Genomic DNA, 12,824 nt, shown 5'->3' with positions numbered 1-12,824 from the left:
ACTTTCCTGAGATCAAGGCCAACTGAACTTAGTTTCTTTCAATTTTGGTCTCACTCCACCTCAAAATCTTTCTATGTCTTCATCTTCCCTTGAGTCTCTCCCTCCTTGCCCTGCATCAAAGAGTAGTCTGCTTCTTTGGGAAGCAAAGAGTCCCACCCAGGGCTGGGGAACCTACAACTTCAAGGTCACATGTGGTTCTCTACGTCTTCAAGTGTGGCCCTTTAACTGAATCCAAGCTTCACAAAACAAATTTCCTTAATAAAAGAGTTTGTTCTGTAAAAATTGGACTCAGTCAAAAGGTCACACCCAAGGACCTAGAAGGCCACATGTAGCTTCAAGACTTCAGGTTCCCCACCCCTGGTCCTACCTTTGCTCTTGATCCATTGCCCTCTCACCTGATGGCAACATGGTGCAATACATCAGCTACTATGACAATGTAAGTAAGCATTCTTTTGTGTTGTCCAGCAAGTTACTTGACCTCCCTGAGCCCCAGTAACCTTAGAGGGTCTAAAAAAGGATCATTGCTAAGGCCTTGTCCAATCCCACCCCTATCTCTCATGGAACCTAGCACTGTTTCACATCTATCTTCCTCTCTTTTTCTCAATCTGTGTAACCTTTCTCTTCTGCCTTCAAACATTCTCAGGTCTCCTTTTTGATTCTTAAAAGGTTCTTTTATCTCATCCATGCAGGTATTCCCTGCATTAATACACAGTGCCTCCCATTCATGTGTTCTCATCCTATACAACTTCTGAACACGTTCCCTTATCAATCTTTCAGGGAAACGGTAAATCCATTTACTGGGAACCTTCTCATTGACATCAAATGGATACCAGTGGAGCACACAGACTCTGATGGCTTTACCCACCATTCTTGCCCCATGGCCAGTCGCCTCATGTTACATCATTCTGGTGACATCTTTCATGCAGCTGCTCTAGTGCAGTTCTTGGTTGGTGACGCACTGTGGCCCAAGACACCCACCATGCACTTCTCCATTGCCCTTTGGGTGACCCTCAGCTTAAGTTTTTGGAGACTCTGATTCCTTGGTTTGTTGCCACACAGCATCATTCAAAGAATAATTTTGTTCTTTTATTTTAAAAAATATTTTTCTGACCTACAACAAATTCATTCTCCAAATGGTCCCTATGACCATCTTACATTTGTCAATTAGAGCCTACTTCTCCTGATGGGCATAGTGCTTAAACAGCCCTAGAGTATGCTTTAGCCAAGGCAAGCAATGAATTAACATCTAACAATACTGATCATCTTGCCAGGCTTCTTAGATTGGCCAAGAGACAATTTAGAAAACAGTTATAAATAAACCATTAGGCTGGGAACAAAACAGTCAAGGAAGGTACGCTTTATTTACATATCCTAGTAGATGATGGGATGGAAGGAAGAAGAGGGTGTGGCAAGCTTTCATTCTTAAATGATAATTGGACATTTTGCTCCTTAACTCCATATACTCTTATCATGCTTAATCTGATGATGTAATAATGAACCATGCCTCTGCTACTAGGTAAAACTGTCTGGAAAGGGCACAATAAATTTGAATAATGGGGAAAATATACAAAAAGTTGAAATAATAACTCTACACATAAGTGAATTGTTTAAATAGTTGGAAGCTGGTGAAAAACTCAATTGCCAAAGCTTTAGAGATCACTATGGAGGGGGCTCATATATAAGGCAGATAATTCAATTGCCACATGTATGTATGTACTACATGTATTTTCACTTTTAATATATTTTCCATCATAAAAATTTGAGAATATCAGAGGGTTGTTATTAATATTTTGAATATCTGCCTTAATCAGAACATTATTTTCTTATAAATATTTGATTTAATACATTTTCTCTTCTTAAATGTAATTTTCTTATGCCCAGGACCATAATATCTCCATCAGAAATACTTTTAATTTTATAACAACTCCTGAGAAAAGTTTCTTGAGCTAAAATTTGCTGTGTAGCAAAATTTTCTAGAATATATAAATTCCATTAAGTGAGGAATACAAGCATTTAGCAGAATCTTACTAGGTGGGGAATGACTAACCTCATTCTCTAATAAACTGAGTAAACTGGAGCAGTGAGACAGCATTGTGAAGAGTGAAGCATTCTGTATTGGAACCATGTGACCTGGAGAGCACAGGATCCAATCTTAGTTCAGCTACTTCCACATGTGCAACCTTAGGCGCCTCAATTTCTCTCTCTTGTTCTTAGGTCCCTCACCTGTAAACTGAGAGTTGGGTTGGAAAAGGTCATAACAGCTCTGAATCCTATAATTCCATGAAATATTGAAGAAAAAAAATAAAGATGCTAAATCATTATAAAGACAATCAGAAAAGGGGGAAAGAGATGCGAAGAGGGGAAAGGTCAAGGCAGCAATGAGTTCAGAAGAGTTTGGAGGACCAATGAAGTAAGCTCCAGAAAGATGACAGAGCATTTGGAATTCAGAGGAGGACTCTGCATGGCAGCTTTAAGAAACTCAAGCTTAGAACTGAACATTAAAACTAATTTTTTTTTCAATGAGAAGCAAAGCTGGCCCTTCTTCTTGGTAGGAGGGGTTGGTCTGCTATCTTTGTTAGGAGGTTGGGGTAGACAGCACACTGACCTAAAATCATACTACCAAGAAATGGGTGAGATTGGAATCCTTACCCCAAGCAAGTTTTATTAAGAGTAGAGAAAGACTAAGAATTCCTTGGGCAAATGAAGTTCAAAGGAAACACCTGGAGAAAGGGGAAAGAAAGAGGGAAGGAGAAAGGAAGACAAATACTGCCTGCTGCCTGTTTTCCTTCAGGTAATCCATGGTGGAATTTATGGAGTTAAAGAATTTAAGAAATTAAGAGTCATTTGAGAAGTCATTATAGAGAAGTCCAGTGATTTCTGTCATTTTAGAAAGGGCAAAGGAAAGGGGAGGCAGAAAAATCACTGGATTTGGGGTCAGAAGACATGGCTTCGAACATGATACTGCCTATGCTACCTTGGCCAAGTCATATAATCTCTTGGGGTCTCAGTTTCCTCACTTGTAAAATGAGAGAGGGTGGATTAAATGACTCCTAAGAAATCATTCAGCTTTAAAATTATGTTCCCATGATTCAGCAGCATAATGACAGGAAGGGTATGTTAAATATTTGTGACAAGTGGCAATGATTCCAAAGACTTTTCTTGCAAAGATGGGAGCCAAGGATCTCAAAGTGTCTCATCCCTTGAAGGGTGGTTGAACTCTTTCAGATTCCCTACTGGATTCAAACAAAATATTGGTAAATAGTCCCTTTGGACATCATCAGAGTTGTCTACCAGTTAATTTCAAGATGACCTGCCATAGTATAAGTGTTAAGGTTATCAAACTACCACCCACTATTCCCTTCAAACTCAGAAATTACTTAAACAAGTGACAAGAATATTGAGGGAATGTATCTACTTTATATGGATTTCTTCCCCCCCACTCCTTCCATAATACACATGCTACACAAAATAACAAAAGAGGAAATGCCTTCTTGAGTCAGAGACAGGGATCATTCAGCCCAGCACCCCATCTCTGACACCGTCTGCCAACGGATGTGTAGTGGGAGAGCAGGATGCTCTCTTTAACCTTTAACTGGCAAGGTCAACCTCAAAGGTACTGAATAAATGCTTTCTGGCTTGAAAAAAATGGGGCAGTTTTTCTGGCTAACGTATGACTATTGCTTTTCCAGTGATACATGGAGCCTGAAGGTGTTATGTCCAATAGAACAGAATAAAATATGCACTTTGGCTTTTGCCTTCATCTTGAATTGAAAGTTTAATTCCATTTCGTCTAAATGGGAAATCAAAGTAATTGATGTGCCTGGTTATGCACAAAGAGCCAGATGACTAAGACCCAGAAAATGAGTGCGATGTTATGCAAGGGAGGAAAAGAGGGCCAGTTTGACTTCCACCCAGCTCCTGCCACCATCCGGGAGTTCCTAATTGGCATAATGGAGAACAAATTTCATTTACATTTGGACAAACTCAAAAAGTGCAGTGGTTTTGCATTACGACCCCCCCTATTTCACTACCCCAATAGCCTGAGGGTTTCTTAATCTTTTTTTTTTGTTTTGGGGACCCTCTGGCAGCCTGGTGAAGCCTATGAACTCATTTTCAGAACAATGTTTTGAAATGTAATATGTGTATTGTGTGTGTGTGTATACATATATTATATATATGAATGAAAATTTGTGACTAATGGTGACTGTCTCTAGGGATGGGGTGGGGGTGAGGGAAAGAAAGAAAAATAAGGAAAAATATTTACATGTTAATTGTGTTGTATATTTGAAAGGACTAGCAAGTTGTGCATAGCTGATTTGTAGTTGCATGTACATCTTTTCTACCATACTATGCTAGAGAAATGCTTGTTTTCTTCCATAAACTAAAAATAAAATAATTTAAAAGTGTAAAATAAAATATATAGGATTACAAAGGAAAATTATTGTATTAAAACATAGTCATTTTAGATGTACAGCTACAGTCATAGATATAGATATATTAAAAAAATCAATTACATAGACCTCAGGTTAAGAACCTACTGATCTAAAGGCAGCTAGGGCAAATTTCCTAATTAAGCCACCACACTGGCATAATCAGGGCCAAATGTGGCCAAACTGGTGAGGGCAATTGCCTTCATATCTGTAGATGCCTTTCCAGCAGGTACTTCATGCCCTACTGAGTGGGGGGACATGTTGTATTGAAGCACATCATCTCCTATAAATGCATCTGTCTCACTCTTAAACCTCCCCCCTCCATGTTCTTTCTCTGATTTCAAACTTGGATCAGTTGAGCAGTGGTGGGGAGATGGAGAGAGACTCCTCCAAGGAACCTTAGGGGTGACCAACATATGTCTAATAGAAATAACTTCCAGCAGACGGCTTACTGACACTGGCAAACAGGGCCCCTGTAGGTAAAGTTTCCTTGCAATTTCTCTGTCTATGGAGGGAGTTTTGATAACTATTATTGTTACATCCTCAAGGGCAGAACTATCCTTGTTTCTGTTTTTGGATTCCCAGTGCTTGACAGATAGAATGCCCTTAATAAATCTCTCTCTCCCTCTCTCTCTCCCTCTCCCTCTCCCTGTCTTTCTCTCTCTGTCTTTCTCTCTCTTTCCTTTTTCCTTGCTTTCCTTCCTTCTCTTTTCTTCCCTACATTTATTTGCTCACTCACTCATGACTTTCTTTACAAACTAAATCTCTTTTTCTAAGTATGGGTAGGAAATGAAAAGAAGAAACTGTCTGAGGGAGGGAACAAGTATTTATTAAGTGCCTCCTATGTTCCAGGCACTGTGCTGAGCACTTTGCAAATATGATCTCATTTGATCTCTGTAAAAAGTAAGTACTGCTGTTATCTCCATCCTATAGTTGAGGAAATTAAGGCAGAAAGCGGTCACAGAGCTAGTAAGTGTCTAAGGCTAGATCTGAACTCAGGTTGTCTGGACTCCAGCCCAGCCCCTCTACCCAAAGTGCTTGAAATTGACTAAAGAAGAAAGCCAAGGAAAGGAGCCTTGTCGGTTTCCACTGTCACCAAGAGGAGAAACAGTCGTTCTTTTTACAATTTAAAGCCTTAACAGGGCTTTAAAATAGTAATATAGCAAGTGACAGGTCTGTGTGTGGAGATACACAAACCACCTCTCCTCATCTCAGTGCTGGGGGATCATGATCATGAGTAATTTGCATTACTTTAGCATTTAAAGGATGAACAAAGTGCTTTCTTCACAACAATCCAACGAATCAGGCAGTCAAAATGAGTATTATCCACTTTTTAAATATGAGAAAACTAAGGCTTAGAGTTAAGTGATTTGTCCCATGATTACGTAGCTAGTTTTAGACCTAGGTTTCCTTAATATAGATGTGACATTTTTCCCTACTAACTTATGTAGCCTTTTCATCTTCAACCTGAAATCGAATTCAACCTAAAATCAAATGTTATATATCTGTATCTAGATACATACATGCATGTGACATGTATATACAAAATACATACACATGTGTGTATATACAAATATACAGTATATATGTATGTGTATGTATGTGCATATATACATACATATATGTGGTATATATAGGAGTGTGTCTGTGTGTGTGTGTGTATGTGTGTTTGTGTGAGACTAGAAGTGTGGCTTCATCAATAGATGGAGTTCCTCCTAAGGAATTTCCTTTGCCAACACAGATCAGCTACTTCTCTGCACCTTCTAGTCTTAGGGAACTGCTTGGGAATTCTGTGAAGTTAGCACGCTCAGGCTCACAAAGGCAGTATGGAGCAGAGAAAGCACTCGGACCTTCCTGACAGTGGGGCCAGCACTACACCATGCTACCACTCATAAAATTATGATCAGATATTGTTTAGTTAATTTGAAAATTCATTCAGAAAGGTTGAGTTGAGTTAGAAGGCCTCCACTTTAACCTGGCTGCTTTTTTTTAAATAAACAAAAAGCAGAATGTATTAAATTAAATCTTAATTAAAATTAATTAATTAATTAAAATCAGGGGTGAGAGAATCAAAGATTGACAGAGGTAGAAGAAACCTTAGTAATCATCTAGTCTGGACCCCACAGGGGTCCTCTTGTGTCAGACTGGCCCTGCTGGCAGGTCACCACTCTCAGCACAGCAATGACCTCAGGTCATAGTGATGGAAAGAAAGAGCTCTAAAAAAGCTTTATGACTACGGGATGGGACCAGAGTCAGTGTGGTATAAAAGACAGTGCAATGGACCAGAAGCTAGGAATCCTCTCACAATGACTTGTTATGTAAGTGAAAATATCACACAACCTCTCTAAACTTTCATTTTCTCACCTGTAAAGTAAAGGGTGTAGAGTAAAACCAACGGTTTGGAGTCCGTGAATTTGTCTTTTAAAACATTATTCCGATAAGGGATATAATAGGCTTCACTAGGCTGCCAAAGGAGCCCATGACACCGAAAAGGTTAAAAACACCTGGATCAAATGCCTTCTAAGGTCCCTTCCTACTCCAACATTCTACGATCCATCCCCTATTTGTAAGTCATTGCTACTTTAACCCACTGGGGACAAAGTTTTCCTAGATCCTCCTCTAACAGCCTTGGATTTTGAGACATATGACATCTTTAAGACTTTCGTAAAAATAGCAAAATACAGCAAATAAATAGTAACATATTAAGCAAACAGTCAATTCTCACATGTGTCTAGGTGGAAACAGCTACATTGTACTGGAAAACATCTTAGATTTGGAATCAGAAGACTTGGGTTTCAATCTCAACTCTGCTGTTTACTGTATGACCTTGGACCTCTCAAGGGGCCTCAAATGTTTCATCAGTAGATGAATGATGATCTCCAGGTACAAGGATCATAGATTTAAAGCCAGAATGAACCTTTGAGGACTGGTAGTTCAATACCCTAATTTTACAAGTGAGGAAACTGAGGCTCAGAAGATAAATGACTTACCCAAGGTCACTCACGTAGTAACCAGCAAAGCTGGAATGTGAATTCAGATTATCTGATTAGAAATCTACCACTCTTTCTGCTTCACTGTGTTGGTCTCTTTGATCTCTAAATCCTGCAACAATCTATCACCATTGGACAGCTAGGTAGCACAGTAGATAGAGCTCTGGTCCCAAAGATAGGAGGACCTAAATTCAAATCAGTCTCAGACACCTGCAAGCTGCGTGACCCTAAGCAAGTCATTAACCCTGTCTCCAGAAAAACCCTTGCTTCCCTGTAGGATCCTGGGCCTCTACCTTCAGCTATCCATTGGTGTATATTTAGAAGGATGCAAATCCATTTTAGGAACAGCTTAAGTAATATGATCATAATGTCAGATCTGTTAGGGAAATACATTTATAGACACATACACATAAGTATAGATCATATAATTCCTTCAAATGTCACCATAGGATTTGGGTTATCCATTGGGTACAATTTATTGAGTTTCAAACAGCATTCCTTTGAAAAATCTAATTTTGATTATAAGAGAGGACTGATTTTCCTAACTACTGTTTCTCATGGATTTCTTCCTCATCTTTTAAGTGACATAATCCCCTTTTTCTTGGCTCCTCGGCCTTCCCTCCCTCCACCCCCTTTTCTCTATTTCCACTCTAGTCTCTGATGAAGAGATGGCTCTTCTCATGGCCAACCTTCTACATGGATCCTTGATCATCCCCCCTCTCTCTAATCTTCAAACTTTCCCCTTATTTACTGGCATCTTCACTGCCACCTAAAAACATTCCCAAATATCCCCATTCTTAAAAAACCAATAAACAAAACTCTTTTTGATGTTCCTCACATATGACATGCCATCTCCCATGTTGGTGCCTTTGCATTGTATTCCATGCCTGCGATGGACTTTCTCCTCAGTTCTGACTCAGAATCTTTTTCCCTAAAATACTCAGATTAGCTCATCTGCCACCTTCCATATGATAACCTACAACTGTTAATGTCTTTTCCCATAAAACAATATCTTGCATTTATTTTTTGGTATATTTTGCATACATCTATACGTGCAGACCATCTGTGCCCATCAACAGACCTTAAGCTTCTTGAAGGCAGAGAGTATTCCATTTTTTAAAAAATTTGTGTCCCCAATACCTTTCCCAGTGCCTTGGCACATGTGACTGGCATTAATAAAAGTTTATTGAATGATAATTTTGCCCCTCCCCCCAAACTCATGAATCTCTCATCTTGACCCTAAAGACCCAGGGTTGTATTCTCTCTCAAATTCCCAACTGTGTGGTAGCATCTGATGACCCTCATGTACTTCAATGTTACTGTAAAAACATATAATGTATATATGCATTTCTGTTTGGGCAAAATATTCTCTTAGGATTCAAAAAATTCCATTCTGTTCTCCTAATCCTGGCATGATGAATGATTTAGCCTCATTATGATTCAATTTATCCGGTTATAAAATGGAGTCAGTAACTCCTGTCTAGCTGTTTCTTTCCTGGGATGTCTATGTCTAATCCCTATGGCAACCGAAACCTCTGCGGACAGATACTCTTCATAGTATGTTTGTGTTTTTAGCTGGATATTCTTTACTGAAAACCCCTAAACTACATGGAAATAGTTCTTAAGACAAGTTAATCAACCTTTATGAAAGAAATCTTAGGTACTCTTTCATTATGTGGTGGGAATGAGATTTCAGTGGCTTTATTAGAGCAAAACCTCCTTGACGAGGGTCTAAATCATTCCCAGATCCTTCCTGCCAGAAGTAATTTCTCCCTCCCATACACTCTCCTTCATTTTATACATATCATTCTTAGGCATTTGATGTCTAGTCTCCATCATAGTTATCTGTCTTATCTCCCTTTCCAGACTGTCTTCTCCTTGAGGACAGGGGTCTTCTTGAGGATCCATGACTTCATTGATGTGTACTCTCTCTAAAAATGCAGAGTGGAGCTCCTCCACACTTTAATAAAAGGTTTAGTGAGCTGCTATAGCCAAAAAGCCTTCACCATCTGGTAGACAAGCTCTGAGTTTAGCTAGGCTGATCCTTGAATGAGACAGAGTCAATCATCAACCTCATACTTAATGCCCTTCCAGCCTGGTAAGACCTAGAGGCTGCAGAACCTTGTTGATAATGTTCTAGTCTTGGAGCTAGGAAGACCTGAGTTCAAATTTTGTCTTTAACATTTACTAGCTACATGACTGTGAGCAAATCACTTAAGCTCTTTGTGCCTCTGGCAACTCTCTAGGACTTATTGACAAAGTTATAGTCATGTTGCTATCTGTACTGATGGAATGAATTTCCACAGTGGGAGTTTCCTGAGTCTTTGTGTATTTACAGAAGTTCAGCCAGAATTTGTGTTTTGCTGACATAGCCTTCAAGAGCCCAAAATCATCCCTCTCCACATCACAATGATAGCATGGAAGGCGACTGGTGGACACTTGCTAAATATTAGTGAAATGAATGATGTGAAGGGATAGGGGATGAAACTGGTAAATTTAGCTTCATAAACCCTAAAGTTCCATTCTGATGGATCATACTTTCCTCTGATGAACCTCAGCTGCAAAAGTCTTATCCTACCTCCTAACTATAGCGCTTCAGGTTAATTCTAATCTGATGGGAGAAAAGAGCTCATTTTTCTGGTGACTGTACAGGCTAAGTGAATTCTCCCAGTGCATTTGGCAGGATGGAATTCTTACTGAATGTAATTAACTGCTATTAAACTCCTCTGCCCTTTCCCCACAGAAGTCACATATTCATCCTAATGAATGTAATCCATTTATTTTGCCTTTCTCCCCCCAGATATTCTCTCCATGTTTCATTAGCCTCACTTGTGAAACACAGGGGTACTTGGGGGGAAGGAGAGATGATTCATCTTTGAGAAGGGACTAAATTGTGTTTGATAACAGCCATGTGATGTGATTGTTTAGCTTTGCAGATAGACCACGTGAGCAGTCCCAAAGATATGAACCTCCAGGGAGGACTTTTGGGAAAATTTGCAAAAGGAGTGGTCCCACTTCCCATTTCTCTACAGATTATAAGATACTTGCCTCACAAGAAGCTTATGGGGTAGACAGTCCATTTAATATTATCCTTGAGCTCTGCCAGATGTGAAACTCTCTTTCTCCCAAGAGATCAAGCAATTTTCCAGAGAAGAAGGAAAACATGACCACTTGGGTTTTGTTTTTTTTTTAATTTTCAGATACATACTCATACATACCATATCCTCTTTGTCTCTAAGAACCTTCATTTTCAGTTTGCCCCAAGTGATTAACTCCTATTCAAATTTAACTTTTTAAAATGAGTCATATTTATACAAATGAACTATAATAGAATGTGTCTTGCATAGAAATGTTTTCCATATGAGGAAAGGGAAACCCAGAGAGATTTAGGATTTATTCAAGGTCACACAGCTAATAAAGTAACAGAGTTAAAGTTCAAACCCAGATATAGTTGTGTTCTTTTTCCTCCTTCAGCCTTACTTCCACCTTCTAGATACTGCAGTGCACTCACAAGAGTAGCTGTCTTGAAAAAGGAATTTCATGACCTCATTCATATCAAGCCACTGGTGGGAGAATTAGGAGACTTGACTTGTAATACCTGTTGAGTAACTCATTGAGTATCTCATGAAACCATGGAAAAGTCACTTCCACTCTCTAGGCCTCAATTTCCCTGTTTGTAAAATGATGGGGTAGGATTACATTGGGGTTTTTAACTGTATTTGTGTGTGGATGCACGTGTGTATATATGCCCATGTGTGTGTGACAGATACTTTCTCAGAATAATATTTTTAAACAGTTGAAGGAAATGCTAAATTTGGGTTAGAGGTTAATAGAAAAATAATGCAGTTCCCTCCTCCCCCGTTCAAGGTCATGGATCCTCACTTGAGAATCCATACATCATAGCTTAAGAACCTCTGGAGTCAATATTCATGAAGGCCTCGCATTGTTTTAACATACTACAATCTTAATAACTTTATAAGTTACCTCTCCTAGGAGTATTTTTATTTGAAAAGAAGACCAAAGGGAAACCTTTCCAAAAGGAACACATTAGTCCTAAGGAATTAATTCATAATCATGGAATTTTAGGTGTCGGTTGGAAAGATACTTGGCCTAAGTGTTTCCCTGAATTTTCACAATTCCCACCAGGTAACTGATGTAGGTAGAAGGCTTCCCTTACAAATCCACTGAGAGACTCACCTGCACCATCTGGGAGGCTTTTGTTGGCCATGGTCTTCACCATCTTCTCACTGAATAAAAAAAAACAAAGTTAGACAGAAAATGTTCAGATGAGATTTTCTCTCCCACATTTTCTATGTAAGCAATCAGCAGGAATCAGTGATGGAATTAGGCAATGAGAGTGTTCGAGCATCACAGCACAAGCACTGGCTTCACAAAATAGCATTCCTTGACTGCTGGTGAAATGCAGCTGGAGATTATTCATGATTTTCCAAATGCACGGTGAACATGGGAGGGAGGAGACATGTAGATGGCGGTTGCAGGAACTGAGCTGTGTAATGTCCATGAAATCCACATGCACTGGGAAGCCCATTTACCTTCTTTTCAGACCCAAAGTTTTAACTTGCATTCTCAGAATACACAAAGCAAACCCACGATTCATAGATGGGTGAAATTTTCCACTTCTTAATGATTATAAAGAAATCGATCTGGGGTGATGAATTATTTTAATGATTAAAGAGAAACAGATTTCATGATTTGTGAATTTTAATTTTTTCTTTTTACCTAGAAGCATCTTTGCTATTACTTGTATTTGACCCTTTAAAGAGCGCAGACTGAACAAGACCAGTTAAGCTGGCAATCTGTTTCTCCATGGCTTGCATCCTCTCTCTGTAAAACAAGAGAATTGTTTGTTAAAGCTTTGTTAATTTTTTTCAGACTTATTTTTCTGGGTGAACGATCACCAAAATATTACATAGGTACCATCTGGTCTACTGCAAGGCTTCTAACAACCTGCTGTAAGGAAACTGAGAATCTACAAATCCTCCGTGGAGATCAAGAACAGATTATCAGAGTTAAGCAGCAGTGATCTCAGGAAAAAGGCATTTTTTTTAAGATCAGCTAATGCCTCCTGGAAAATTTAAGAAAACATTCCTCCATTGGAAATAATTCTGCCTCTATGTCATAAGTTTTCACCTATTTCTGTTTCCTTGATCCCATATTATTTTACCCAACACAAAAAGGGAATCTGCAGTATGAGCTATTTCCTAAATGGGCTCCAGGCTTGCTGCACAGACTTGGAAGCTATATTTCTCATCTGGAAGAACTGGGTCTGCTCCTGGTACAAGTGACAGAGGTGTCTGTCTGTTTTGTTGGGAATAAAACTTGTTTTGTAGTCACAGGGAAATGTAAATAAAAACAACTGCCATTAGAAAGACTAAAGAATGAT

General features: G+C 39.1%; 1 protein-coding gene across 16 annotated transcripts in view; it reads right to left on the bottom strand.

Moving 5' to 3' along the window:
- The window catches only part of KIAA1217 (KIAA1217 ortholog), a 564,412-nt gene that overhangs the window by 48,747 nt on the left and 502,841 nt on the right, over positions 1-12,824 (bottom strand). For 12 of the 16 annotated variants that reach the window (XM_072651714.1, XM_072651715.1, XM_072651731.1 and 9 more), the window contains 2 exons: positions 12,161-12,265; positions 11,618-11,667 (listed from right to left, as the gene is read on the bottom strand). In XM_072651714.1, the coding sequence (XP_072507815.1) occupies positions 11,618-11,667; positions 12,161-12,265 (155 nt within the window). The remainder of the gene's footprint in view (positions 1-11,617; positions 11,668-12,160; positions 12,266-12,824) is intronic. The other 4 variants (XM_072651718.1, XM_072651730.1, XM_072651720.1 and 1 more) reach the window with 1 other exon arrangement.

The sequence above is a fragment of the Notamacropus eugenii genome, chromosome 3, assembly GCF_028372415.1.
Source record: "Notamacropus eugenii isolate mMacEug1 chromosome 3, mMacEug1.pri_v2, whole genome shotgun sequence".
Lineage (NCBI taxonomy): Eukaryota > Metazoa > Chordata > Mammalia > Diprotodontia > Macropodidae > Notamacropus > Notamacropus eugenii.
This window is presented reverse-complemented; position numbering and strand designations above follow the sequence as displayed.